General features: G+C 42.3%; 1 protein-coding gene across 1 annotated transcript in view; it reads left to right on the forward strand.

The window, feature by feature from the left end:
• The window catches only part of ERN1 (endoplasmic reticulum to nucleus signaling 1), a 1,214,209-nt gene that overhangs the window by 791,377 nt on the left and 397,090 nt on the right, over positions 1–25,742 (forward strand). The window contains exons 9-10 of the mRNA XM_044070452.1: positions 826–904; positions 15,286–15,454. Of these exons, the coding sequence (XP_043926387.1) occupies positions 826–904; positions 15,286–15,454 (248 nt within the window). The remainder of the gene's footprint in view (positions 1–825; positions 905–15,285; positions 15,455–25,742) is intronic.

The following is a 25,742-nucleotide window of genomic DNA, read 5'->3' on the forward strand; positions in this document are numbered from 1 at the left end:
TTTCCCGGTTAGGGGTTGCCACAGCAGAACACCAGTCCGCTAATGATTGGCAGTAGATTTTTACGTGCTGGCTTGCCGGGCCTAACGCACAACCTTCATCGAAGGAATGCCCATTCACGCATGTCGACACACAGAAGACGCTCTAACTGAGAATCGAATGGGCAACGTCTGTGAGGCGACAACACTTCCGCAGCACCACTACCGCAGTCTATATATATATATATATATATATATATATATATATATATATATATATATATATATATATACACAAATAAAACATTAACCAAAATTTGTATATGACATCATCCAAAATTTATGGGTTGTCTTGTTTGTGAAACACCATGAGATGCTGCCATTTAGCAGGGCTTTGATGACAATATGGGATAACTTCGTTTTTAATACAGTCTGTTTTTATTGCTGTCTTATTTCATGCTGTTTAACTTGTCTTTCTTTTAATGACAGCCCATAGAAAAGCTTGCATTTTTGCCATAGTTTTTTTTATTTTTTATATCATGCTGCTTAGTTTATTTGTTGTTCAGACAAGCTCTCAAGTAAGTATGAAGTTTGAAGGCAGATGATTGATGAAGGAATCAAGCTCACATATATAGCATGTGGCATTCACACTACTAGCAGTTTTGGAATAGTTATCTTGTGTTCTATGTTTCCTGAAATGAGCTAACTCTGTGTTTTGTAAGTACAGTCTTTGAACTTTTGGCTTGTTACATTAGCAGCTGTCAGGAATCGCAGTCTTATCTCATAGTTGGAGGTGGGGCTGTTCTTATGCTTCATGTATTTCTTATCATAATTTTTCTTTTTAACTAGGTCAACACTTTATGTTGGAATGTATTCAACCAGCCTCTATGCTTCACCATCACTGGTGCATGAAGGGGTGACTATTGTGGTAAGTTACTGCCAATGATAAGTGAAGTAAGTTTTGACCTACTGTTTGTATAAACTTTATTCTGTGGCTTGCTGACAAGAAAGTATCAAAAGAAAACTTTTTTACCTGTGAAACTACAGTATTTTGTGTTTGCTGTGAGTTGTACAGAGTATCTTGTCAGTGGCCTATGCTCTGCATCTTGGCTGTAATCCTGAAGGGTGGCAGTTTGTTGTTCACAGCTAGTTTACCTTCCTTTGGATTTTTTCTCTTTGCCAGGTTTACATAGAACAGGCAAACCACCATGCTGTAGCTGTATTTTAACTGGATAATGATTGGCCTTGTTGCTCATTTTGTGACCTAGAGCCTGACATATTAATAGTATTATCTGATTGCATAAAGAGTTTTGTTTCATGTTTATTTTTTGAGTATCTAAAACCTTGGGGACATGTTTACATTCCATGTGCAGCCTGCAGTAATGTAACCTTCAAGTTATTGGGTGGTATGTGGAGTGGGGTGGGGCAACCCAGTTCATATAGCAGCCTTGTCAATGGGCTCAGCTGGTGGAGTGAGGAGTGGGAGGTGATCACCATTGTTATCTTGCTGTCAGCAACGTTGTTAAAAAGAGGGGGAGAATTGGGGGGTTGACTTCATTGTGCAGCAACACATCATACACAGGGCATAATAACTGAATACTTTTAAGTGCATACCCACTACCACTTACCTTATTGGGGACTAGTGCCTATTTGGGTAGATGTAGTGAGATGGGATGGTGATTATTTTGTGATTAGTGATTAGCCTGTTAGTGGTTTCTGAGGAATGCTCCTTTGCTACCTATGTCATCCTGATGTGCATTGTGGTAAAAAATACTGCACGTATATTCTTTGATGAATGTGTGTCTCAAGTATTTGCTGGAGTGGTCTGACTTTATGGGAACCTGCAGGGTGATAGTCCCTCAGTTGTAACAGGGGATACCACTGCAGTACTGGAGGCCCCATGCCTTCCCAGCTAATGCAGTGTCTACTTACTGAAGTTGTATTATTTGAGGTGTAGTTGGGCATTTGATCCTATGTTAGTGGGAAGGCATTGTTGGTAAGTTTAAAGATGAAAGATAACAAGGTAGGGGTTTGCATAATAAATTATGCAGGATCCCACAGGAACTTGTACACTTCATTTATGCAGGTACATGACAGGTCATCACATCAGTCACCAAACCGTCTTTATTAACCTACATATGGGTTCTGTCATCATCAGGAAATGACTCCTCCACCCACCCACCCACTCACTCGCCCACCCAACTTCCCCAAGAAGCTGTAGTTGTGAGAGTTGCCTTGCACAGTTCTTTTTTAATTGCTTTTTTGGGTGCAAGTATGTGTCATGGCCTTTACAGCAGATTAAATGGAACACTGCTAGTTTGTTTTCAGATACATGACTGCAGAATATATTGCCCTCCTTTTCTGTAACCGCCTCACCCGTAGATTAGAATGTACTCACTCCGTTATCCGCATCTTCTGTTGATCAGTAACCATGGTACTTGGAGTTCCTGTCATACCATTGCACTTTTGCCCCTTTGATGTCTACCCCCATCTCCAAGTCATTCAGGATGTGTTTTGTATAAGTGGATTTCCTAAGGTTCATTCCAGATTTGTTTTCCCCCTTCCCAACTCCAGGCAGTACCATGCATCAGTTACATCCAGCTTACCTAAAATTTTGTTTCCGTTTCATCTATATAAGAGCATTTCTTCACTTACCACCTCAAGCTTTAGACACTGCGTACCCTACATAGAGGAAGTTCTTGATGATACCTCAAAGGACAAATGCCATATGTCTGAAGCAGTTTCTCAGAATACCACGTACATTTAACTGAAAAGAAAGCTTTTTGTACTCCTACCCACCCACCATGTTGGGGAAATCACCTACACCTTCATAACTTGCATAAACCAATTCCACGTTTGCACAGTAGATGAAGAAAGGGTAGATTCGATTTTGCTGAATCCATGTTTTCAGTGAAAACAATTAGTACATTTGGAATTTGGAGAACTTACACTCAGAGTTGTCACATTCCCTGTACAAGGTATTGTGAGTACATTCTTTGTCATATGGAAATGTCTTCCTGATTCTCCATCCCTTTGCAGTAGACAGCTACTTTGAGAAGTATTTTTCCATTGGTGTGCCAATGTTTAGGGCACGTTTCAATATGGAGAGTCTGCCCTGTTTTGAGATGTAGTTAGAGTCTGAAGTTACATGGTTGTACTTTTGTTCTGTGTTAGGTGTAGCTTTCCTTTGGCTACCTAAAAGGCTATATAAAACATGCAGCCACACTGGGTACATAGCTGTTCTTTTTCTGGGCACTTGCATATTTCATAGCTAAGATGGTTTGCAAACATGAGTAATAGAAACTGAAGCACCATGCTAATATACTGGCCCTACTTAAAATACTTTACCAATGATATTTCATTGCCACAGACAGTAGTCATTGAAGCTGTGAGAAAATTGCATTAATTAAGCAGTATTGGCTTACCTTTTGATCTGTAGAAGTAATCACTGGTGCTGCTCTTGGATTCCAGTAGGACATTTTGATTCAGATACTTGGAAACCATTTGGGTATAAGCATGGTGCTCTTGTTGTTGTCAGGAAACGCTTGTAGCAGTTGCCTTGGCATACCACATCTAGATGCCATTCAACATTTTCCTTCTCTTAAAAAAATCTGCAATCATTTCCCATATTTGCCAAATAAGATTTATAAGTAAAAATTAAAAAAAAAATTTTAACCCAAATTTTTAGTAATTTATCTTTGTTTTAGTTATTTTATCCCAATTTTTTAGTAATTTACCTTTGTTTTAGTTATTTTACTATCGTGATGATACTACTGTGCAACCGTGGAGTTGGCAAGGATATCTGCCATAGTCCTTGTCCTTCCATCTAGTTTCATCCATCCTCATGTTGTGGTATTAATTTTGGTTTATGATTAGAATTAAATACTAGATGAAGCCTTGCTGAACTGAATTTGCTTGCCTGTTATCACACCTTACAGATTTTTCGTAGCTTTCGAAATTGTCACCCTGGATGAGCATATTGTTGTTTTACTTACAGTAGTACAGAATTAAATATTTGCATCAATGGCCTCCTCTTCAAATCTAGCTGATCATATAAATTAATGTATAGCTGGCATTCCCTTGCCAACGTCATTATTTATATTACAGTAGTTTATATTCTTTTTAATAATTTTATACATTTTTTTTCATTTCAAAGCTCCTTCTTAGTTTACTAAAAAAAGCTCCCTTTCTAGAAGATTCCATCATTTATTGGAAGTCATCTTAAATATCTTTTCTAAATGGTGCTCTTTCTACTCTGAACTTGCTGATATCTTAGTGCACTAGATCGAACCCTTTTGCAGGGTCAAAGTCCAGTCTTCAGTCAAATTACCAGCCAGGTTTCACACTGGCATTATCTGTACTCTTCTGAGGAAAAGCTTGTTGGTAGCTGCCACAGATGTCAGTGATTCAGTGCAGATACTAGATGCTGAATGAATCAAAAACTGGTAATCCTCTTTAAAAAGGTAGGGATGGTCAAGAAAGTGGAGGCCGATGGAAAGATCTGCTCTCAGCCCTAGGCATATGTCAGAGCATCAGCACAAGGACAAGTGTTCAGAGACTAGGTCCAGATGTTCTTTGTGTTTCACTGTTGCAGTCATCACATTTGGGTTATCTGCTTGCAGTAGCCCTCAGTCGGCCTGATTATCAAAGTCTTGGGTCCTGCGTCGGTTGCTGTCTCATCTTCCGTGATGTCAGGTAGTCAGGGGTATAAAGCATGCAGCCGACGCAATTACATCAGTCTTTCTTGCCATGCGGTGTCCGAAGCAGAAGCAGTTCACAACTGCTGGTTGGCTGACTTCTGAAATTTTCATTTTCGTGTTTCAGAACCAAAGTCTTCAACTAAAGCTAAGTAGCCCGTTGGGGAAGCTTTTTCTTGCTCTAAACCAATGTCAGTAAAAGTCAATAATTGTATTTCTTGTGGAAAGCAAATACCTCATAAAGATTTTCATTCATACTCTATTCCTTGCCTAGGCCCTGACCGCGACGTACCTCGCTGTCGTTTTGTGCCTTATTTAAGAAACTAACTGTTCGTCATCTGTATATTTATGCTTCTAAATACTTTGGTACTCGGTTCAATTATCCAGATAGCTCTTTGGTAAGCCATCCGACTACCGACATTCCAAAAAAACACAGAGATAAAGACAGAGACAGGCCACCTAGGCCCAAAGCTGCCGACGACGCTTCAACTAAGCCAGTCGCCAGTACTCAGCGAGGTGCTTTCGCAGCCCCTGATACCTTCTACTTCAGATTTGCAGGCCTCTACTGAGACCCATTTGGCGTCCGGTATGCCGCGAGATGCTTCAACTGTGGAACCTGTGGATGTCTCTAACTTGGATGGGTCCGGAGCTGCTGTGCAGGCATAGTCTTCTGAGGGAGTATTCAGGCCTACTGACTTTCATATTAAACCGACGCCATCTTCTTCTTCAAGGCCTAAAACACGAACCATGGCTAGAAAACCGACGCCCAGACCGCATGGTCAGGCCTCTATGCCTAAAAAACAAATAATAAGAATGGTTGAAGACCTTATTAATTTAATCAGGGGAAGCCAACCTTACTCCTCTAAGAGACCTAGGGCTGAATTTGCTTATAATACTTCTGACCAGGATTCTGAAATTTCTGTTTCCTCTGATGACCAGGATTTACCCTTATTTACCTATGAGGATTCTGATGCAGAGGAATCTATCCCCCCCCCCCCCACCAGTGGATTTCTCTTTTGGTGAAACCCTGCATACGATGGGAAAGCCAGGATTACTTTGATTCTAAAAAGAGGCTCAGGAATTTCTTACTCCTGCCCCAACACAGTCCTTTAGCTATCCCTCCTGTACTAGACATCGTTGATGATGCCTTTTCGGAATCTAGCTTGGCCACTGACTCTTTACCTCCTGCTCCCAGAAAACCTGATAGATATTACAGGGTTCCTGACTCTCACAAGTTCCTTTTTAAAAATCCTACTGCGGATCCTGAGACCATTTCACAGGGACTCAAGGGCATTAAGGCTATTACTGCTAAAAATCCTACCCCCCTCTGATAGAGACTCCAGGGCGCTGGATAGATGGGGTAAGAATGTTTACACTTCTGCAACCTTGGCCATTAGGGCCTTAAACTGCCAGTTTCATATAAGTATCAGCAGCATATTATTGGATTGCTTAAACAGAAAATGATGATTCCTGACTGTGCTGAAAATAAGGATTTACAGGATTTAATGCATTCTGCTGAACAGGTGAACAGACTGGTAAACATACTTTGCAATGTGGTTTTGATTCACTAGAGGCATCTTGCAGGGCTGCTGTCACTGGGTCTGTACTTAGAAGGCATGCTTGGCTTAAGGAACAATATTTGCCAGATCATGTTAAAGCTAAATTGCTGGATGCTCCCTTAAATCAGGACCACCTGTTTGGCAACAAAGCAGAAGAAGTTCTTAAAAAGATAGAGGAAAAAGCTAAATCAATGCAAACTATTAAAGATTTCCTACAAGTACAGCCTCCAAGATTTAGTAGGCATTTGCCCTCTAAGAATTGGTCCTTTCCTGCCTCTTTCAGGCCTTCTCAGTCCAAACCCAGAACCAGCAGAACACCCAGACTTCAGTCCCAGGGTACGCACAGGACTAAGCAGTGGGGGGCTCCCACTTCCAAATCCGGGAGTAGTAAGACCCCCCCCATGGTAAGCTGTCTCAATGACTTAGCTTTAAAACTTCCAAGCACTTCTCAACTGACTGCTCCTTTAGGGGGAAAGATTGCTCTGCAGGCCAAAAACTGGGAACTAATTACCCAGGACAAATGGGTTTTAAATATAGTTTCCCAAGGATACAGATTTCACTTCCACACGTTACCAACACCAAACGGTTGGCCAGATCTACCCCCAAATCAGTGGGCAGATGCTCAAAAGCAAGTACTTTCTCTCTTAAGCATAAAGGCTATTCACGCTGTACCAGAAGAAGAAAAGGGACAAGGTTTCTACTCAAGACTTGTCCTGGTACCCAGAAAAGATAACTCATGGCGTCCTGTCCTGGACCATTCCATCTTAAACACCTTTTTGGTGATTCCAAATTTCAAGATGCTAACTCTTCACCAGATGCTTCCGTTCAGGCAAGGATGCCTGCTTGGCAACACTGGATTTAAAGGAAGCCTACCTGCACATCCCAATCAGGGAATCTTTTAGAAGATACCTACACTTCAAAGCAGGCTACAGACACTATCAGTTCTCTGCACTGCGCTTTGGCTTATCTACTGCGCCCAGGGTATTCACAAAGTGCCTAGCTCCAGTCATTGCTGTTTGCAGGAAAAGAAATATTCAAATATATCCATATCTGGACAATAGTCTAATTCAGGCAGAAAGCCAGGACATACTTTTGAATCATCAAAAGGTGCTAACTTGTCTGGGGTATACCATAAACGAAAAGAAATCACATCTGGTACCCTACCAACAAATTATATTCCTGGGAGCAAGCTTGAACACAACTTCCCAGATGGCTATCCTCACGCCAGAGAAACAAATTCATTTGACAACTTACTTCAAACTAATGGCCACAAAAATCCTGCTATCTGCAAGGCAAGTACTGCAAGCCTTGTGGTTTATGGCCTCCTGCATTCTACTAATTCCATATGCAAGACTGCATATGAGGAAACTACAATGGTATCTAAAAAGCCTATAGTGTCAACATTCTCAGGATCTAGAAGCAATGATTCCTATCATGCCTTGCCTACAGTTAGAGTTTCTTTGGTGGGCAGAGGCCTGCCACCAAAACAAGGGACCGTCATTTACTCTACCCCCTGCCGCCCAAACCCTAACAGCAGATGCATCAGACTATGCATGAGGGGGCTCAATTGGCAGGGAAGTGCATTCAGGGCAAATGGAACCCAAGTCAAATGCACCTGAATATAAATCAAAAAGAAATGTTAGCTGTACAGAATGCTCTGACAGCCTTCAAGGACCACATTCTTCCAGGACAATTAATGGTAAAGGCGGACAACACCACTGTTATGTGGTATATAAACAAGCAGGGGAAGGTACCCATTCTTATCCCCTCTGCAGACTAGCCAGGGCTCTGTGGAACACAGCCTTGAGCTACCAAATGCATCTACAGGCTCAATTCTTGCCAGGAAAACTAAATACACTGGCAGACGAACTAAGCAGAAATCTCATGGACCCACACGAGTGGAAACTGGAACCCAGGACTTTCAACATGTCGATAAACAAATGGGGGAGCCCAGATATTGACCCGTTTGCCTCCCCCCAGAACTACCAATTGGACAAATTCTGCACAAGGACTCCCCACAAACAAGCTTGGAAAGTGGATGCGCTGTCCTTCAGCTGGAAAAATCTATCAGTTTTTGCCTTTCCTCCTCTGCCTCTCCTCTTCAAAGTACTACTAAAGATCAAACAGGACAAACCAAGGACTATACTGATTGCACCAGACTGGCCACACCAACACTGGTACACCCTCTTGCGCAGTGCCACTGCTGGCTCCATGGCACCTGCCTCAGACCCCTACCCTGCTGTCACAGCAGGAGAGCCAGATTCTGCACCCTCAGCTTCAAACCCTGAACCTGGCAGCCTGGCTAATTACCTAATCTCTCCATTACCATCCCTCAGTAAACAAGTTCTGGATGTCATTTTGGAGGCAAGGAGGCCTAGTACTAGGAAATCCTATGCTTAAAAATGGAAAAGATTCTGTGCCTGGAACCAAACTCAAGGGATGGGCATAGCAGCACCCAATTTACCTCAGATTCTTTAATACTTAACAGAGATGCTTCACAAGGGCCTTTCTTTTTCCTCCATCAAAATTCATGCCTCAGCCATTTCAGCTCATTACAACACAGAGCCACCCATCTTCTCTCATCCACTGCACAAGCAGTTCCTCAGGGGGGGCAGAAACTAAGACCACCCAAGAGAGCCCCAACTCCAGCCTGGGACCTTAACTTTGTATTGGAAAAAACTCACTCTTCCACCTTTTGAGCCAGCTGCAAGTGCAGACTTGAATTTCCTTTCTTGGAAAACCGCCTTCCTTTTAGCAATCACTTCAGCAAGAAGGGTATCTGAATTACATACCCTTGTGGCAGTGGAGCCTTTCATCATCTTTCAGTCGGACAGGGTGTCCCTCAGGACCAATCCCTCCTTCATGCCCAAGGTGGTATCCAGTGTGGCTCTTAATGAATCCATTCATTTGCCAACCTTCTTTTCCAATCCACAGAACAAAGGGGAATGGATACTGCACTCCTTAGATGTGTGCAGACAACTTAGATTTTACTTGGATAGGACTAAACCTCAAAGGAAATCTGAACAACTGCTTGTGGCATTTGTTGCAAGGGCAGAGGGGAAGGCTATTTCAAAGCAAACCATTTCTAAATGGATAGGCTATTGCATTCATTTCTGCTATAAGCACCGTGGAAACCTATCACACAGGGTATTAGACCCCATTCAACCAGGGTTGCATCTACCTCTGCAGCCTTTCTCAGAGGTGTCCCTACCAGGGACATCCTAGAAGCTGCTACCTGGAGTTCTGTGCATACTTTCACCAGGCATTACCATTTGCCAATTTTCTCTAAATCCAGAGCTGGCTTTGCCACTGCAGTCTTGCAGGGACTTATAGCTGGTCCTAATGCTGTCTAAATTCCTCCTCCCATCCTTAGCGTTGGGAATCTACCCAAATGCGATTACTGCAACAGTGAAACACGAAGAACATAGTACAGTTGTGTACACTTACCATAAATGTAGATGTTCGAGTATATTCACTGTTGCAGTTCTGGTTGCCCTCCCTCCAGCCCCCTGACTTCTATTGACTATACCTGTATTCTGATTTACTATGCTTAAAGCTTTTTGGTGTGTTTGCTTTTTGTTGGGGGTGTAACCTTGTATATAATTGCTTCCCATTATGGGGACATCTGGGGCAAGAAAAACTGATGTAATGGCGTCGGCTGCATGCTTTATACCCCTGACTACCTGACGTCACGGAAGACGAGACAGCAACCGACGCAGGACCCAAGACTTTGATAATCTAGCTGACTGAGGGCTACTGCGAGCAGATAACCCAAATGTAATGACTGCAACAGTGAATACACTCGAACATCTACATTTATGGTAAGTATACACAACTGTACTGTCTTAACCTCCTGGTATGAAGCTACATACTAAACCCTAGAGATCAGGAGAAACATACCCTCAGTTTCTAGCATGGAGGAATTTATATCAAGGTTCTTGTAGCATCGTTCTCTGAATGATTGGCTGCAGCCCATAGCTGTTCAACATCACTATGGAGAGTAGTCTCTTGAGTCATTTTGTCACAGTAAAGGAGTGTTTGGGACCGATGGACTCCCTTTCTGGGGTAAGTCCGTAAACCCACTCTGACTAGCAGGCCCCAGTCATAAACGTTCCATCAGGTTATTCTTTGCTATGACTTCTCATAGCTTGAACATCAAACAGATCTTTAACATCTTTTTGGACACTTGTATCATATATGCCAAATGGCCATTATGGGGTTCTGTTTGAATCATGAATCGGACCTGGGTCAAGCCTTTCCCTGCAAAACATTTCTTTTGGCTAGCACTTGATGCAGCCCATATTCTTAGTAGTGTAGTGCTGTTTTTTTCCATATTGACCCAAGTACAAGCTCATTCCCACAGGTAGCAAGGATCATGGAACAACAGCCTCACCCCCACCCCGAACCTGTTGGATTTCAGAGGCCCTGAATTCACTTCACATCTTCATCTGTCATCTGGATGACCTTGTTTGGAGATTTTTTTAGGTTGCAGAATAATTTAGAATGGCTTTTGACCTCCTACCACTTCCTCCACTTAGAAGCAATGGGTGGAGCTTTCAGGGAGGAAGGCCGAGGAGCCCTGGGTCACTCACTTGGAACCAGTCATTAGGAATGACATCTGACCAGTTTCGAGATACGCTGATTCCTTCTTGCCAGCCCCAAAAAGGCCAGTGAACTTTGCAGGACACCATCCCGTGGGAAGACGTCCTTACTAAGCATCCCAGCGCTGATTCCTATGTGATCTGTTCCATGAAGTACAGATGTAGGAAATGGTAGTCTTTTGACACCATAACACTGGTCATTGTGAAAGTGTGGAAAATAAAAGGAGGAGGAATACTTCAATTATATTAATAGTTTATTGAAAAAAAGCAGGCTGTTTATCATATATATTTCTTCAGACTTCACTTTAAAATTAAGAGGAGATAATGTCGATAATGATTTGGAACTCAGAGGTATTCTAGCAGATTAAGCTGGATCCCAGTAATCTGCCTGGATTACATTATTCTTCGAGTATTAAAGTATAATAAAACCCTGTGCCCCTTAAAATAACATATTCAATGCTTTTATTAATATTTTATTGCATATTTTTGATATGTAGTGTGTTTTTTCTGTTATAGCTGTAAATAGTAACTTTATTGTTGCATGGTTTGTGTTACATGACAGTTGCTATATTATATTTAAGTTTTAGTTTTACCTCAACTTTAGTTCTGAAGAGATCTATTAAGGACAAAAGGGCAAACTAACTTTTGTCCATTTTTGAGGCTTATTTGTTTTGACCTTGCTGAGTATTTTAAAACACTTGCTCTTTCACCCTCTTTCACTCAAGCACTGTCTTGTTCCAGTTTAATTTTCATCCACTTGTTAACTTATTAATTTATCTGCCCATTGGCCTATCCCCATTTTTGATCCTCCTGTCATTCCTTATAAGGAAGTGAGTAAGTTTCTTAACTTTTTGAAAGTATGCAACTCCTCTGTTTCCATACCATTAACTCCACATTTTCAATTATTCAAGCTCTCTTTCACATACACACTTCAGTTTGTTTTGAAGACTGCAGCTGTGATCCCGTCAGTGAGTCTAGCACTGATAAACTTGTTACTTGATTATAATACATCAGTGTACTTTCCCATTATCAGAACATGAAAAAGTTTTCATCACTGAACTCCAAAATTGTCTAACCAAATGTTTAATATTTTGTGATAGTCAGTATGCAGTTTGAGCAGATCATTGTACTTTGATTTATGTTAGCTGTCAGCAGCCGTTTTTATGGTAACATGAGTAAAGAATTCCCTGCAGCTGTGTTTTTGTTGACCTAGGAGCATTGATTATCTTCCTCTCTCTGTCTTCAACACATGCTTCCCAAACTCTGTATTGATGACTATGTTATTTCTTGGATTGTCAGCAGCTGAAAGTCATATATTTTGTTCCATAAAATATCCTTTAGGATCCTAGTTAATTCTTTCTACTCTTCATCTATATTATTTTATTTATTTTACATTTGTTGACCTGGAAAGTCCGACTGGATATATGTCCATTTTCAGCAGAGGCCCGGGGAGAAAAACTCCAAATACAGTAATGAAATTTTGAAAACATAGTTAAAAAGGATTTTTGACTATTAAGACTCAACTTAAACTTTAAACATAATTAATATACATATTTTATACAAGTACAGTCATAGAGAATAACATAACACAGAGAGTTATTACATAGCTAAACAAAAATTCTTTAGGAATAGTTAAAAAAGGGAAATAATCAAAGCAAGAGGAATCTAAAAAAGGGAAATAATCAAAGCAAGAGGAATCCAGTACCAATAGACTTAAAATGAGAAACAAAAGGGAGACAGTGTCTGTCAGGATTTGAGCATGGACATAGCCATTGTGATTTTAGGAAGGTTTTAAGTTATTGTTTGAAAAGAGGAGTGGATGTCAGGGATGTTAGTTCTCTTGGAAGTTTGTTCCACTGGATTCCAATCGAGTTAGTAAATAGGCAGTCCCCAGATTTGTTATTAGATTTTAGGGTATTAGTCAATGTTGTTGCTCCGCAAGGGATTAGTCCTTAGCCTCAACTCTGTTTCTGTTATTTTTATAATTGTGGTGATCACCCTGAACTCCAGGCTTTATGACCTGGTATCTTCAGGATTTATGTTTTTCCTGCCACTCTTAAAACAAGTCGTCTAAGCTCAGATTAATCAGTTTCACATAACTAGCTTATGAACAAAATTCTAATGGCCTTCTTCACTAAAATCAAAGTCATTTGGTGTCTATTAACTGAAATGCTACCCCTTCATCAGCTACTGCATTTGAAAAATTCCTTTGTATCTTTTACTTTGGCTAGTGTTTTCTAACATTTTCTCATCAGAGAATTCTTCAAGTATGGCTTTTTAATCAGTTTCCTAACTAATGAAGGGAAGCTGGTGTATTAATAGTGAGTTCTTTTAACTAGCATTGACTGTGGCCTTCCTGAACTTACAGCTGCATCTTCTAAATTTTTTGTTTTGTCTTTGCTTCTTCTTAACTTTGATCATTGTTGTAGCCTGCTTTTGTCCTGTCAAAATTCAAACCCTATTACAAGTCACCCAGTTAATTTCAACTGTTGTGTTGCAAAGTTTCTGAACAGGGCAGCAGCTTAACCACCTAACATATTTTTTTCATTTCTCTTTTTTTCTTGCATTTTACTAATCCAAGCTGTAAATGTTGCTCTAGTTCAAAAACCTTGTTCATTTTCATTGACTTCTGTATAGTTTAATGTATATTACTGTATTAAATCTTTTGAAGCTATCAGTGCTGTCTGTTCAGAGCTGTTTAAAGAAAAATCCTTTCAGCTGTTCCAGTGTACACAGTTATTTGTGTTTGTTTTTTATTAAGTTTACTGTAGTGATATGGCAGATAGTTGTCCATTGTCTTATTCCCAGTTTATCTTTTTTCAGGGCTGCAGGGGACCTGGAGTCTATCCTGATTGGTGTCATAAATAAGGCAGAGATCCTGTCCTGGACAGCAAACATCTGTTTATTTATTTAACCTGTACATATTCATATGGATGGATGCTTTGACATAATTGCTTTGAGTATGGTTACAGTTTCTGGTTAAGTTGTTTATACGGTTAGATATTTTTATTCAGATTTCCCAAGTTATATCTAGAAAAGGTCCACGGGTATTAAGATTGGGCTTGAGAGCTGCTCCATGGAGTAGATGAAGTCCTAACTACACCCCAGCTGATCTGATTTCATTTAGCAACTTGGGTGACTGATGGAGCAGCTGGGAGGAACGGCTGGTCCCGTGGCCATCTTCTGTAATGATTCCCTGGGAACATCTCTGTTGAGAGGTGTGGTTCAAAGGAAGAAGAAGATGGAGACTTGGTTGAACTATGGCAGAGGCAAGGAAATAAGCTTGATATCTCCACTTCATGTCTAGCACTCGGATATAACTGAGGGCAGCACAAGGCAAGGGGGAGGAGAGGGCATCAACCGTCAAGAAAGATCCTCAATTGCCCTGGCTGATATTCAGTCATTGGAGCAGTGGTGACTGGAGTGCCAGTAGACCCAGAGAGGAGGGTGTAAGGCACTGAGACAGCTGTCAGTGATGGAAGGAGAGAGTAAAAAGAAAAACAAGATAGAACTGGAGTGGTATTGTATGTTTAATCAGCTAATGAGAGTGATTGTGTGGAACAATATTTGCATGGCTTGGAAGAAGGACTGAGTGGAATGATGAGAGAGATTTTGAGGGGGCTATCTAGAGGGACCATACAGGCTGGATAGAGAAATAGGGTGACAGGAAGAAAATGATCTGGGATTACACTTGTCCCAGAGTGAATTACTCAGAGAAGGGAATGTGACTAGGGCTGATTTGTTATTGGGATGCCTAGCCAAGGAAATGGACTCAGTAGATGTTCAATTCATCCTTCCATTGTACAAAATACTTTTAAGACCACATCAGAAATAGCGCTTCCATCTCTTGTTATCCAGAGAAGAGGAGATGGGGTTGGCAGGTAGTATAGTAAGGAGAGCTACCATAATGTTGATATGGATGAAGGGGGCTGAATTGTTAAGAAAGTCTCATAGAAAGTAACATTTCTTGGGGAAGTTGTAGACTAGAGATGATACTGCTGTGGGGAAATGTAAAGTGTAAGAAAACAGATGGGATCGTAGGTGATTGGGACAAACTGAAGAAGGAAGAGGGCAGGATACAAAGAGGAGTGGATGCATAGGACTAGCTGCAGCAGTCTGATGGCCTCTGCAGACCGTATGACATCACCTTCCTGTGCTCTCAGAAATTTAACTGAATAATTTTTCAGTTGTCTAGAAAATTGAATGGCATGTTGTTTGGTTGGGATGATAGATGTGGTGGCATAGTGTTTCCTGAAATGGGAGTGTGACGTCTATTTGCAAAGAGCTATATTTTACGTTGGAAAGAGAAATTTTTTTTGGGTTGTGTGATTGTTACCTGCTGTGGGTTCCGCTGTGGGTTCCAGTCAGAATGAACAGGTAGTGTTAAAATGTGTACATTTTTAAATAAAGTTAGCATCTGCACCTTCTGAAGCTCTATTTTTTTTATTACAGCCTCGAGGTAGAGATTTTCCATTACTGGAGGGCCCTAAAACAGATGGGGTAACAATTGAAGATGATGGCGAGTGTTTTATTACACCTAGTACCGATGTGAAACTCTCACCAGGAGGAATGAAAGATGGGGATAAATTCAACTACTTAAGGATTCATTGGCTCTTAATAGGTAAAAAAAAATGTTGCCCTTTTTGCATTCTGTTGAACATATTGTACAAATTTGTTCACTTCTTCATGTACTATTTTTGTCTGTTTTGTTGTTTTGATCATTTGTTGGATGATAGACAGCTCTTTGAAGATTTCTTTCATCAGCCTGTTACTGTATTTTCCACTAATTTTGTTTTTTTCTTTCTTCATTTATCATTCAGCCGCAGAAAAGATAAACGGAAAGCTTCAGGCATCTTTTTTTTTTCTTTTAGGTGCTTTCTTCACTTCTGCCTGCCAGCCATTAAGTCTGTCTGTCTATCAATACTCTAGCTCATTTGTTTCATTGTAGTGGGGAGTCCTCAGTTCCATAGGATGAGAGATATCTGAAAGGGTCATCATTTAGGCAGCCGTCAGGATGTTTGTGTTGTCATTAATACCTGTGAAACAAGAGTGTGGTTTTTTTGTGCATGTCCCTAACCCTGCCCCTGGGTGGAGGAAGTGGTCTACTTGAATCACTAAGGAAACTCATTCCCATCCCCCTGCATGTGAATAACTGTGTGCACTTGATGAGAGCTGCCACTAGGCAGTGGTTTAGTGAGTCCCCTCCTCCAAGGCATTGTAGCTGTGTGCGTTCTCCTCTTCCAGTCTCAGGTACCCAAACCATTAGTCATACTTGGGTTATCTGATCAATAGTCAGAAGACAGACTTTAGCAAAATGTGCCAGTGCTTAGGAGCATCTGTAACAAATGGGCATCAAAATATTGGGGAAGAACAGCATGGTAATATCAAGACTGCAATTAAAGAAACAAAATGCTTTTGTGTGAAAAAGAATATAACAATCAGAGAATAAAAATAATTACTATGATTCTCCGATGATGTGGTACCAAAGATTAAGAGAAATGTATACACAATTGGGTAGTGTACAGAAGTGGAAGAGGAGGAGATAAGTAGTGAGTATTAGCAACAAAAGCAGGAGGAAATGGAACAGGCAGTGAAGTAAAAGTGAAAACCCTGTCTGAAAAAAGAGTTGCAAGTTTAGTGAAGAAAAAAGGTAAAGCCTTGCATGGAAACTTACAAGAGCAAAGAATGACAAAGTGTTGATAGTAAAGCCAAATAAAATGGGTGGGGGTAGGCAGAAAAGGACAATAATAGCATAGTTGTTCAGTGAATACTTGAGTGTTCACTAAGATGTGGAAAGGAAGTTTATTAATTCTACCCAGTAAAAAGTCATAACTAAGTATTTTGGTCTTCATAAATAATTCCCATAGCTAATGGTGCACAAGGCAGTAGGGTGCAACAAGATTTATTGTAGATGGTTTTTTTTCTTAATAAGAAACATTTTTATTAAATTAATGTGTATGATATAGGCCATGTTACATTTATATAAATGACGATAAGCCATAGCGACACAATCGCACTTGCAAACATTATACATTACAAACTGTGCCAACACAACTGTAGCTGCAAACATTATACATCACTTTTAATATATCCAGTCATTGTTAGTCAGCCGTTGCATAGCTCATTCAAATCCTGCCTTCTTTTAAACCTCGTTCTTCCTCTGCATGTCTTGGTCCCACAGTTACCATTTTTTCCTATGTAATGTGCTCCTACCCTTTTTTAAAGATCCGAGATCCGGTTGTTTTAACTCTATTACTGTCTTCACTACTTCTAGTAAAGTTGGTTTAGACTTTGATTTCCATTTTCTAGTAATTGCTTTTTTGGCAGCCATCATAATTAGACTCAGCAGGGCCTTACTATGTCTAGTCACTCCAACTTGCTTACCCAGCATGTCTGACAGAACAGTCTGCAGGGAATCTTTATAAAGTCTACCAACTCATTACACTCCCAGAATATATGTTCTCAGTTACCACTTTCTGCCCCGTCACACCTCCAAAATTTGCTGTCTACCTGAAGAAATATTCTTTGAAATTTGCTTCGGGTATAAAAATCCCTTCTAGATTTTGTTGCATGTTTGGGAAACATACATCATATCCCCCCATTGTTTCTTTGTGAATTGCTTATCTAATCCCTCTTTCCAGTCTTTACTAACCTTCTCTTATTGATTCTTATAGTTATGCAATATTTTATATGCTGTACTAAGTATTCCTTTTGTAATGGCAACTTCTGTTCTAGATTCTACTAAAAACTTTACCAGTGCTGGTCTTTTGTTTAGGACCCTCCCTGTTTCTTTCTCTTTGCCTATAGTCTGATACCAATCCTTGATATGGAAGGCAGTCTTTAGCCTGAAGTCCAAATAAGTTCTTCTCAACTTCCCATTCTGTTACCTTTCCCTTTCTAGTTATTTGTTCCCAGTACCTTGGTTCCTTTGCCAGTTTTCTTCAATATATTCCCGCCCCTTTTGCCTATTGTCTGTATTCCTAATTGCAGTCATCCCTAGCGGCAGAATCTCCTTTTTCCATTCCCGTGTTGGCTTAGTTCTTAGAAGACCTCCTGCTACTTTATGAATATAACATTCTGTATGATTATTGTTGTTCTCCTTAAAGGTCTGCATCCAAAATCCCAGTTTCTTCCTGTTACTTGAGCTTCCCCCTGTTTCATCCTTATCTGTTACCACTTTGAATTATAGGTTTCTGCTTGTGCTATGTATAGGAGCCTTAACTGTGATGATCTGAAATACTCCTTCAACTCAGATAATCCCAGTCCGCCCTGTTCTATTGGAAGAATAAGCTTATCCCACTTGACTCTTGCTGCCTTCCCTTCCCAGATAAAATCCTTCAGGTCTTTATTAATTGCTGCCCACTTCTCCTCTAGTTGATAAAAATATGCCTGACATGTATAAGACTAAAAACATTTTAACTGATTGTATCTTATTATCAATATCCATATAACAGAGCTTCCATTTACTCAGTTTTTGTATTATCTTTTTAGTGTCTTCTCACAAATCCTTAGCTGCCACACCAATATAATTTTAATCCATACTCCTAAATACTTCATTTTATCATAAATATTGATATTGCTGAACCAATTTGTATGTGGGTACATAATTAACCACTATTGCTTTGGGTTTTGCTTCATTCATTTTATATCCCAAAAAGGTTTGAAACTGTCTCAGTATGTTCCATAGCAGTGTAATGCCCTTTCTGGTTTTGTCAAGTATAAAATAATGTCATCTGCAAATAGAGCCAGATTTCTTAACTACCATAACAGTTATATCCTTGAATTTCTGAGCCCTGTATTTTCTTTGCCAGTGGTTCTAAATATAATGCAAATAACAAAGGGGAGAGAGGACACCCCTGCCTGGCTCCTCTGCTCAAGCAGAGATTATCAGAAAGGACCCTACCCACTTTAATTTTCACTCCCGATCCTTCATATAGCCTCTTAATCAAGCTTATATTTTTTTTAGGGAATGCCAGTGCTTCCATTGCTCTGCTCATAAAATCTCAGCTTACTCTGTCAGATGCTTTCTGTGTATCAAGATCCACCAGCAACAGTGGTATCTTCTTACATTCTGCTTTCCTCTGGCTCATCACTGTTCTGTTTATGTTATCAAATGTTTGCCTTCCCTCCAGAAAACCACATTGATCCATATCTATCGATTTTTGTCATTCTTTTAGCCATTATAGACATAAACACTTTATAGTCATGATTTAGTATTGAAATGGGCCTGTATGAAGCTGGATCTGATGGATCTTTGCCGTGTTTAGGTAGTACAGCTGCTACCGCTTTCTTCCAGGATGTTGGTACTTCTCCTCCGCTTTAAATACAGTTAAAACCTTCCAGATCTTCATCAGTTTCTTCCCTCCTAGATTCAAAGCTTCCACAGGAATACCATCTAATCCTGGGGACTTTCTTCTAGATTGGTTATATATCACCATTTTTTTATCTCATCTCCTCCTATCCTGTTAGTAATTGAACCTCATCTTCCTCTAGCCTTGGCATATTTAATTCCTCCATACATATTTCCAGTTGTACCTTTTCTTGATTTCCATATTTTTCTGTTTTATACAGACTTCCATATTTCTCTGCTTTATACAGAATTTCATAGAATTTTCAAAATATTTCTACAGGATCCCAAGTTATCTTCCTTGTAATACGCTCCCTAAGCTTGTTGACAGCAATACCTCTCAGTTGTCCAAATATTTGGCTCATATTTTTGGTCTGTTCCTCATAACAGTTGTGGTTTTCTGGCAAATCACTGGGATGATCTGAGGATTGAAGTTACTAAATGATGACATGCATTTCAGTTTCAGACTTCAAATCCTTCAGAAAATGTATATTAAAACAAATCCTGTTACTGTAGCAACTTTTTCATTTTATGAGAGCAGTATCTGAAAATATGTCCATATTTTTTGTGCCTTTGTCCCACATTTTGTCAGGCTTTGTCCAGATCTCTTGCATTAAGAGGTTGAGAGATATTTTAACAGCCCTTTCTACTTTCTGTTGTCTTAGTCATTGTACTAAAAGTGTTAGTTATTATCAAAAAACAGTTGTTAACAACAATCTTTCTAAACTTGTACATATTATCCAGGTAGTCCCTTATTTTCTGTTTAGCATTCAGTAGTTGCTCCTTTTGTTCTACGAGATTCCCCCTATTTTGCAATAGTTTAATATTTGTCAGTCCCTCTAAATAATTCATGTTCCTAATCATATCTCCCTTTCTTTTGCTTCCACCCTATTTTTAAATTCCATTTTAATTTTATCCCACTCTCTAGCTATATTTTCAGAAGTTGTTTCTATCTTCTGTAATAGTTCCTGAATAATTTCTACTACCCATTCCTTAAATTTCTCTCTTTTCAACAAATAGGTGGGAAAACACCAGTGTCTTATTTTTATTTCATTACCCTGTATTTTTATTTTAGTTATTATTGGTGCATGATCTGAAATAGTTACTGGGTACGTATCAAGACCTTCAATTAATTGCACATGTTCCTGTGAAGTGTAAATTATGTCTAGCCTAGCCCAGTTTTTATATCTAGGGGAATAATGTATAAATTCACTCCAAATGCCTAGTACTGAATTCACATCTTCCATGCCGAATATTTCATACATTTCTTTAAACATCTACTCTTATTTATTGTATTTTCCTTTCTAGGCCCTCCAGACATATCTTCACTGTTGCAAATCAAATTCCATTCCCCACCCATAAGTAATATTCTTTGCTGAAAGCTGATTATTTCTCCCAGAATTTTCTTTAACTCCCTTCGGCTTGTCCCAGGGACAGCCCATGCCAGAGGATCTCCAGGCGGTTCCCCTGGAGGAACCCCCGGTGGCTCACGAGCCCTCTTCAAAGAGTCCCACTGAAGAGAGTCCCCGTATGCAAATGTGTAAAAGGAGGCACCTGCACTCCCCCGAGTCCTTGACAGAAGACACTGATTTAGATGAAGGAGAAGGTTCCCCCAGGTCACCTCCTGAGGATGTCTCCTTTGGAGATATCATGGAGATCCTCTGCCAGAGGGGAGGTTGGTCAGCCTCAAAACCTTCTACGGATGAGCCAGTGTTCCTGGAGGCTTTTGGCATGGGTCCATCTACGTCCTGGGTGTCCCCTCCTGCAGATCCCTTAGTGGATCTTACCACCACGCGGGCATGGAAGGTGCCTGACACCATAGAGCCATTACCAAAATGCCCAGACAGGATTCTCTCTCCATCCTCAGACAGACAGGCCTGGTACAAAGGATCCCCGGTGGATGCTATGATGGTTGCAGCAGCCGCCAAGAGGCATCTCGCACAGGAGAGTTCCTCAGTTCACCCGGTGGATCGATTTGGGAAGCAAGTGTTTTCTTCAGTGACGTTTTCCATCCGAGTGCTGAACTATTTGGCACACGTTATTTGACTGCAGCGAGACCTAGTCACGGAGTTTGCTGAGTCACCCCCAGAGTCTTTGTCGCTGGAGGACAGACATTTGTTCTCCGCGAAAATGTCTACTCTAAAATCAGTATAGAACACGTCTATGCACCTCCTTTCACATGCTACTGAAGGAGCGGCTAGGGCAGCTGGGACCGGCGTGGCAATAAGGTGATACACTTGGCTCAGACTGTGTCAATTCGTGGACCCCTTCAAGGCGTCTTTCACAAGTGCTCCCTTCGATGGTTCTTCCCTTTTTGGGAAGACAGTATGTGACACTGGTCCAGAGAGAAAAGGACGGGAAGACTTTGTCTGCCATCGGAGTCCACTTCTCTAGCCCTCAAAGATCTTTTTCTAGGAATCAGAGAGGGCAAAAGAAGATGTAGTTCCAAAAAATCACAGTTTTCCCTGGACTCTCAGGACAACTCATCCCCTAGAGGCACAGGGGGACAGGACAGACGCTGCCCCAGAGGCAGAGGGGGACCGAGGAACTTTGGGTCTAGGGAAACCTTCTCGGACAGGCCCACGCAGCAGCCCTGAGGGGTTGCCTGACTTTTCTACTCTGGAGACAGTCGGGGGAAGGTTATCATTGCACCTAATGGCTTGGCAGTCCATAACTGCAGATCGTTGGGTGCTTCAAATAATATCCAGAGGCTACACCGTCCCGTTTGTTACCCCACCTGTTCAACCAAAATGCCTCCAGGTGTCCCACCCACTCAAAAGGAGGCGGCAGCATTAGAGATTTCCAAGCTGCTTCACAAATGAGCCATCGGACCAGTCCCCCCAGATCAGTCCAGATCAGGCATTTACCCCAGGTTCTTTTTAGTGCCAAAAAAAGACTGGGGACCTCAGGCCCATCTTGGACCTGTCAACCTTGAACCTGGCAGTAGCCAAGCAGAAATTCCGGATGGTCACCCTACACTCCATTCTACCTTACCTTCGAGAATGCGACTGGATGTGCTCAATAGACCTCCAGGACCCTTACTACCACGTCAAGATTTGCAGAAGCTCCAGGAGATTCCATCGCTTCCAGCTGGGAGCCAATCATTTCCAGTTCAGAGCCCTACCCTTCAGTCTCACCACAGCCCCCAGGGAATTTACCAAGGTAATGGCAGTCGTAGCGTTTCACCTGAGGCTTCAGGGAATTCAGGTATTCCCTTACCTAGATTGGCTCATCGCTGCTTCCACCAAGCACCTTCTTTGCATAGCCAGAGACTCCTTCCTTCATCTTGCAGACCGGCTAGGGATCACTATCAATGTTTCTAAGTCCCTCTTGGACCCATTGCAGATCTTGCACTTTATCAGGGCACGGCTGGACACCCTTCAATTGAAAGTCTTCCTAACTCCAGACAGGTTCCAGAGCCTACGGTCCCATATATCAGTGGATGTAATGTGATCCTATCTCGCCTACATTCATTACGGACGGGCTCTCGGCTCTGACTCGGCCGTTATAACTAGCTCGAATTCTCTCATTGGCTGGGCTAACCCTGTATCCCAGGATGCACCACGCCCAAACCACCAGATCCCATTTGCCGCTCCTAGAGTAACGGCGTGGTCTCGACTTGGCTGTGGCTAAGTACCCTCTTTACTGCTTGATTATTTCCAAAAAAGCTATTTTAATAGCTACGTTGTCTGTTGTTTCCCTTTTGAGACTGGGTGCGCTTTTTTGTGTGGTAATCCTTTTGTTTGGCGGGCTAGGCCCTATTACGTTAGAGGGCCTTTGCCCTATCTTGTGTTTTGTGTGGTAATCCTTCTGTTTGGCGGGCTAGGCCTGCTTAAGTTAGAGGGCCTTTGCCCTATCTTGTGTCTTTAGTGTTAGGGCGTTTAAGTTAGAGCCCTTTCCACCCTCCCTCCTTGTGTTGCTGTGTCTGCGGTCGTGTTTACTTATGTCTGGCAAGGAACAAAAAGAACATAAGCCATCTGGCTTTAAAAAATGCGCCAAATGTGCGTATAAAATGTCTTTGACTGATGGCCACACCATCTGTGTTTATTGTCTCAGTGCCATACACTTGCAGGAATCCTGCAGTGTTTGTCATGCCTTCTCTTCCAGGGTTTTACAGGAGAGAAAAAATAAACTTATCCTTAAGGGTTTGATTAAACCCTCCTTTGAGGAAACTTTAGCGTCTTCTCCCCCTTCAGAGAAATCCAGGTCTAAGACAAAAAAGAAGTCTCCGGCTCCGGCTAGTTCATCGGAGCCTCCTGAGAAAAGGTCAAAAGCTATATCTCCTTCCACGGCTCCACTGGTCTCGGAGACACAGGAGGTGTTGTCTAAGGCTATGTCTCCTTCCTCAGCTCCACTGGTCTCGGAGCCGCAGGAAGTTTTGTCTGTTTCGGGGTCGGCTTCTTCGACTCCACGGTCGTCGGCACCATAGGAGGTTGCGGTGGTTCTCGAGCCTGCTTCGGCTCCGATCCCTTTGGAGCCGACTCTGAGCCGTTCCCCCAGTCTTGTCTCGGTTCCGACTGAGAAGGTTTCTCGACCCCCTTTTGTCTCCTCCAAGTCCTCCAGGCTGTCGGATTCAGATGTGGATAGGGAGGTCCAGAGGCTCCTCCAGTCGCCAGTGTTAACTAAATAATTTTCGGCTCCAGCCCAGTTGGCTCCGGAGCCAGCCACAATATCGGTTCCGTTTCTTCCTTCTCCGACAACCTTGGTGTCGTCGGAGCCGGAGTCTGCCGAATTGAGTGAAGTCCTTGGGTCGGCTCCGAAACCACCTGCTAGTCTTTCGGATCCGACCTCGGCACCAACCTTTTCCATCCCTTCTACAGGTTTCGGTACTCAGGTGTCCTCATTCGAACCCAAGGGGGATACATCGAGGCTTCAGGTTTCGGCTCCGAGTCTCCCCCTTGGTGCTTCAGCTAGGGGTACCCCGACTCCGGTCATGGTCTCAGAGGTGGGTTTTTCATCAGATTCTGGTGGACCTGCCTTCGAGGCTATGAGGAGTGCGCTGGCCAAGTCCATAGTGACTTCACCTGAATCGGCAACTCCATCCCCAGACGCTGCGACTAGAGCTTCTGGTGCCCCCCTATCTCTGGACAGCAGGGCTCCTAGGCCTGAGGATACCTCCATGTGTGGTTCCCTGCTTTCTGAGGGCCCATCAGAGTCTGTGCCTGAGGAGCCTCCCAGGAAGAAGTTGTGTAAGAGGAAGCACGTAGACTCCCCAGATGAGTCTGTCACCTTGGACACCGACTTCGATAATGCAGAAGGGTCCCCGAAGTCATCCTCTGATGATGTCTCGTTCTCCGATATCCTGGAGATCTTGAGACAGCGGGGCGACTGGCCATCCAAAAACCCTTCTGAGGAGGAGTCAGTCTTCCTCAAGGCCTTCAGAGCCCAGCCTTCTGCCTCCACCCTTCGATGAATTATTGGAGCTTATTTGTCGAAGGGTGTGGGGACACCCTGACTCTGTGGAGCCAGTTCCTAGCCGCCCCAATAAGTTCTTATCTGTGCCTCCTGGAAAAGAATTTTTGACCAAGGGAGTACCTGTAGATGCTATGGTGGTGGCATCTGCCACTCAGCAGGACGTGGCAGAGGCTTCTACTTCCATCCATCCTCCTAATAAGGAGTCTAGGAGTATGGATAGGTATGGGAAGCATACCCTGTCTTCAGTGACCTGTACCTTGCGATCGCTGAATTACTTGTGTCATTTTACGTGGCTCCAAAGGGATCTCATAAAGGAGTTGGGAGATACCATGTTGGGTAACTTGCCTGAGGCGTTGGCCCAGTCTGTTAACGCCCAGCTGTCTACCCTTTCTTCCATTGTCAACTCGTCCATGAGGCTCATATCTTATGCAGCCGAGGGGGAGGGTAGAGCAGCGAGTTCGGGCGTAGCCCTTAGGAGGCAAGCTTGGATGCACTTGTGTCATTTTGCGGAGGCTTTCAAGTCTTCTTTCACGGATGCCCCATTCGACGGGTCCTCCCTTTCTGGACCCAAAGTGAAAGACACTCTCACTAGATGTGAGCAAGAGGGTAAGACGTTGTCTGCCGTTGGGTCCCGTTTTTTGCTTCCTACTAGACCTTATCCCAAGGCTCAGAGGGGAGGGAAAATGTGATTCAGAAAGTCTCAAAAGTCTTCCCCTGCCCATCAAAGTGACCCCCCCTCCAGGGGCAGAGGAGGGGGGAATTATAATGTAAGGCGTCGCCCTAGAGGCGGTGGAGGTCCCCGCAATACAGGAGACCGCGAGTCCTTTTGTGGTTCCTCCTACCAACGTCCCTGAGGGATTACCCGACTGTGCGTCTCCGGAGCCAGTCGGGGGTCATTTTTCGGAGCATCTTCAGGCCTGGGAGTCCATCACTCAGGATCGATGGGTGCTTCGTATCATCACCAGAGGTTACACCATTCCCTTTATCCGTCCCCCCCCCACCATCAAGGAAAATCTCGGACATCCCACCCAGTCAACGGGATCAGGCAGCAATAGAGGTCTCAAAGCTGCTAGAAAAAGGAGTCATCCAACCAGTCCCCGCAGACCAGATCGGATTAGGAACTTACTCAAGATTATTTTTGGTGCCA

This window comes from Protopterus annectens, chromosome 4.part1 (assembly GCF_019279795.1).
Source record: "Protopterus annectens isolate FY-2018-M chromosome 4.part1, PAN1.0, whole genome shotgun sequence".
In the NCBI taxonomy this organism is placed as follows: domain Eukaryota; kingdom Metazoa; phylum Chordata; order Ceratodontiformes; family Protopteridae; genus Protopterus; species Protopterus annectens.